The 3,381-nt window shown below is 34.5% G+C and overlaps 1 protein-coding gene across 1 annotated transcript; it reads left to right on the forward strand.

The window, feature by feature from the left end:
- Positions 1-333: 333 nt before the first annotated feature.
- Positions 334-2,097, forward strand: LOC106767675 (pentatricopeptide repeat-containing protein At2g33760). Its single transcript, XM_014652613.2, has one exon. The coding sequence runs from the start codon at positions 361-363 to the stop codon at positions 1,870-1,872; it is 1,512 nt and encodes a 503-aa protein (XP_014508099.1). The 5' UTR covers positions 334-360; the 3' UTR covers positions 1,873-2,097.
- Positions 2,098-3,381: the final 1,284 nt, after the last annotated feature.

Consider the following 3,381-nt stretch of genomic DNA (forward strand, 5'->3'; position numbering starts at 1 on the left):
TCAATTGATATAAATCCGCAAAAATAAAAACCTCCAAATCTATTAAACCTTACTTTTATAATTATAATAATAGTAATTTTATTGTTTTTTATTATCACGAGAAAAACCCATGTGTTTCCACTTTAACACAGTTTTAAGAATACCAATACTTCTGACAGGACATCAATTCTAAATTGATTTTTTAAATTGCGTATGAAATGAAAAGTTAATATGTACGAATTCATTTTTTACTTTTATATTTATTTTAAATTATTAAAACATTTCCTATTTATTAAATGATCTAAAAAAAATTATATAATATTTTTTTGTTTTGTAATTCAAATGCCATGCAAGATCTTGCAAAGGCCTCAATGAGTTCCGATGCGTGTCCTATCTCGTAGAGGGCAACAAATTTTGAGACCCAAACCTCACAAAGACTCGTTCTATTACACAGACCTGTTGCACCTTTGCAAAACCACCGGCAACCTTAAAAAGGCGCATGCCCAGGTTCTGGTCGCTGGCCACGAGAAAGACGCGTTCATCGCCACTAAGCTCATTGATAAGTACTTCCTCTTTTCCAACCTTCAACTCGCATGCAAGGTGTTTGACAATTTGTCGGAACCAGATGCTTTCTGTTGGAACGTGGTCATCAAGGGCTACGCCAACGTGGGTCCCTTCAGTGAAGCCTTCAACATTTACAATGCGATGCGTTGGCGGGGTATCTCCCCTAACAAGTATACTTACCCGTTTGTTCTCAAGGCATGTGGCGCCGAGGGAGCTTCTAAAAAGGGTCAAGTGATTCATGGGCACACTGTGAAGTGTGGATTGGACTTGGATTTGTTTGTGGGCAATTCCCTTGTCGCGTTTTACGTTAAGTGTCAAGAAATTGAAGTGTCCAGAAAAATGTTTGATGAAATTCCTCAACGAGATATTGTGACTTGGAACTCCATGATTTCTGGGTATGTTGTGAATGGTTATCTGAATGATGCTATTCAGCTCTTCTATGATATGTTAAGAGATGAAGGTGTTGTAGGTCCTGATCAGACTACATTTGCAACTGTTCTTCCTGCCTTTGCTCAGGTAGCAGATATTCATGCAGGGTATTGGATTCATCGTTATATTGTGAAGACAGGGATGGAACTCGATTCTACTGTGGGAACTGGACTTATATTGTTGTACTCGAATTGTGGTTTCGTGAGCCAGGCGAGAGCTATCTTTGACATGATTTCTGTTAGAAGTGTTGTAGCGTGGAGTGCAATAATTAGGTGCTATGGGACACATGGTCTTGTTCAGGAGGCCCTCACTTTGTTCCGGCAATTGGTTGAGGCTGGGTTGTTCCCTGATGATATTGTGTTTTTGTGTTTGTTATCTGCGTGCAGTCATGCAGGTTTGGTTGAGCAGGGCTGGCAACTTTTTCATAGCATGGAAACTTATGGAGTGGGGAAGAGGGAGGCACATTATGCTTGCATTGTGGATATGCTGGGGAGAGCTGGGGATCTGGAGAAAGCAGTGGAGTTTATTCAGTCAATGCCTGTCCAACCTGGGAAAAATGTTTATGGTGCATTGCTGGGGGCTTGCAGAATACACAAAAATATGGAGCTTGCTGAAATGGCTGCGGAGAAGTTGTTTGTCTTGGACCCGAACAATGCTGGGCGTTATGTGATTCTAGCGCAGATATATGAAGAGGCAGGGCGATGGCAGGATGCTTCCAAATTGAGGAAAGTAGTAAAGGAGAAAGAAATCAAGAAGCCAATTGGATATAGCTCCATAGAGTTGGAATCAGGTCGTAAAAGATTTGCGGTAAATGATGAGAGTCATTTACATTCAACACAGATCTTCCAGATCTTGCTTAGCTTAGATAGGATTATGGGTAAAGAAACTCACGCAACGTGATACCATTTTGTAGGAAGCGTGGATAAAAATGCGTTTATCCAACCATGGGAACGTTCTTTGGCAACTATGATATACTCCACCCAAAATGATCTATTGGTTATTTCACTATTTCTATATCAATTTTAGAATTTCAAAACTGGTCCTAAATAAGACAGCTGAAAATATGCACTTCCGATATTGATTGTAAGTTGTGACTTTTAAACAACTTTCAATCTTTTAATTTCAGTCAGCTTGTGTTTGCTTTTTAATATAATTTTGGGAGAATAGATTTGAATAAATTTGAAGAGAAAAAAAGATAAAAGTGAAGTTGTTTGGATTAAGGGAAAGATGATAAGAAATAAAGAGAAATAAGCTGATAAAAAATTTCACAAAATTTATATAAAATTGCATTTCCTCGAGTATATAAAAACATTGCATATCCTCAAAATATGGTATATTGTTGCCATAGATGACAAAAGTACAAATCGATTAAAATATTTCAAAGTTCTATAAATTTGAATGCCCATATTCGTGATGTGTTTCCTAAATTCCTATGGTAGGAAGTGATTGAAGATCTCCAAATACCTACAATATTTGTGAAAATAAAAATACTTAAATTTAATTTGAGAAAGCACGTTGTAAACTTACTTGTAAGCAAAAATTTGTGACATGAACTATGATTATGTTCTATAGCCAATCACATAACAACCACACTCAGTTATCTTTTATTTGTTACACTACATTTAATTATATGACAAAATATGAATAAGGAGTGAAGAATTGTTGGAATTACCTTAGAGAAGATATGAGAATATAAAGCACAATTTAAGAAAATATTTTATAACTGTTCATTATGAATTTTGAACTTTGAGATAAGTTTTTTAAGTAAGAAACATAACCAAATGACGATATATATATATATATATATATATATATATATATATATATATATATATATATATATATATATATATATATATATATAACAAAATACAATGAATATAATTTTGTCACTCTTTCATTTTATTTCTTGATTTCTATAGTAGAAACCTATAATGTAATTTTTATAAAAAAAAAAATAATGTGTTAAAATTATTTTTAAAGTCTTAGGTTGTGCTCTGTTAAGACTAATGCACTGTTAACGAGTATTGTGCACATGAATTTGTGTATTAAATTACATTTGTTTAGAAGAATTTAGAAGGAGAGGCCATGATTTGTGGGATTTGTTGATTTTTCATTCCAGGTTTATGGGCTCATACTTAAGGATATGTAAGGGAAAAATCCTTTTTGTCTTAGAAGAAAAGATATTGGTCACTAGGGTTTCACAAGGGTTAATAGAGTCTTCTGAGAGTTATCTGAGGTGAGCTTCATCATTCATGGGTGACATTGTTCATGGTTTACAAAGATGTGATGTAGGTTACAAGTAGGCTAGCTTACAATGTCCATGATTGATTTTATATGTTTTTATCTGTATATTTTTGTGAATGAATAAAATCTTTTGTAGCTTTTTACCTTGTTATCTCCAAGTTC

Source organism: Vigna radiata, chromosome 7 (assembly GCF_000741045.1).
Source record: "Vigna radiata var. radiata cultivar VC1973A chromosome 7, Vradiata_ver6, whole genome shotgun sequence".
In the NCBI taxonomy this organism is placed as follows: Eukaryota; Viridiplantae; Streptophyta; class Magnoliopsida; order Fabales; family Fabaceae; genus Vigna; species Vigna radiata.

What these genes read in the sequence shown, in the direction of transcription:
- LOC106767675 (XM_014652613.2), top strand. Translation starts at nt 361, where the DNA reads ATGCGTGTCCTATCTCGTAGAGGGCAACAAATTTTGAGACCCAAACCT.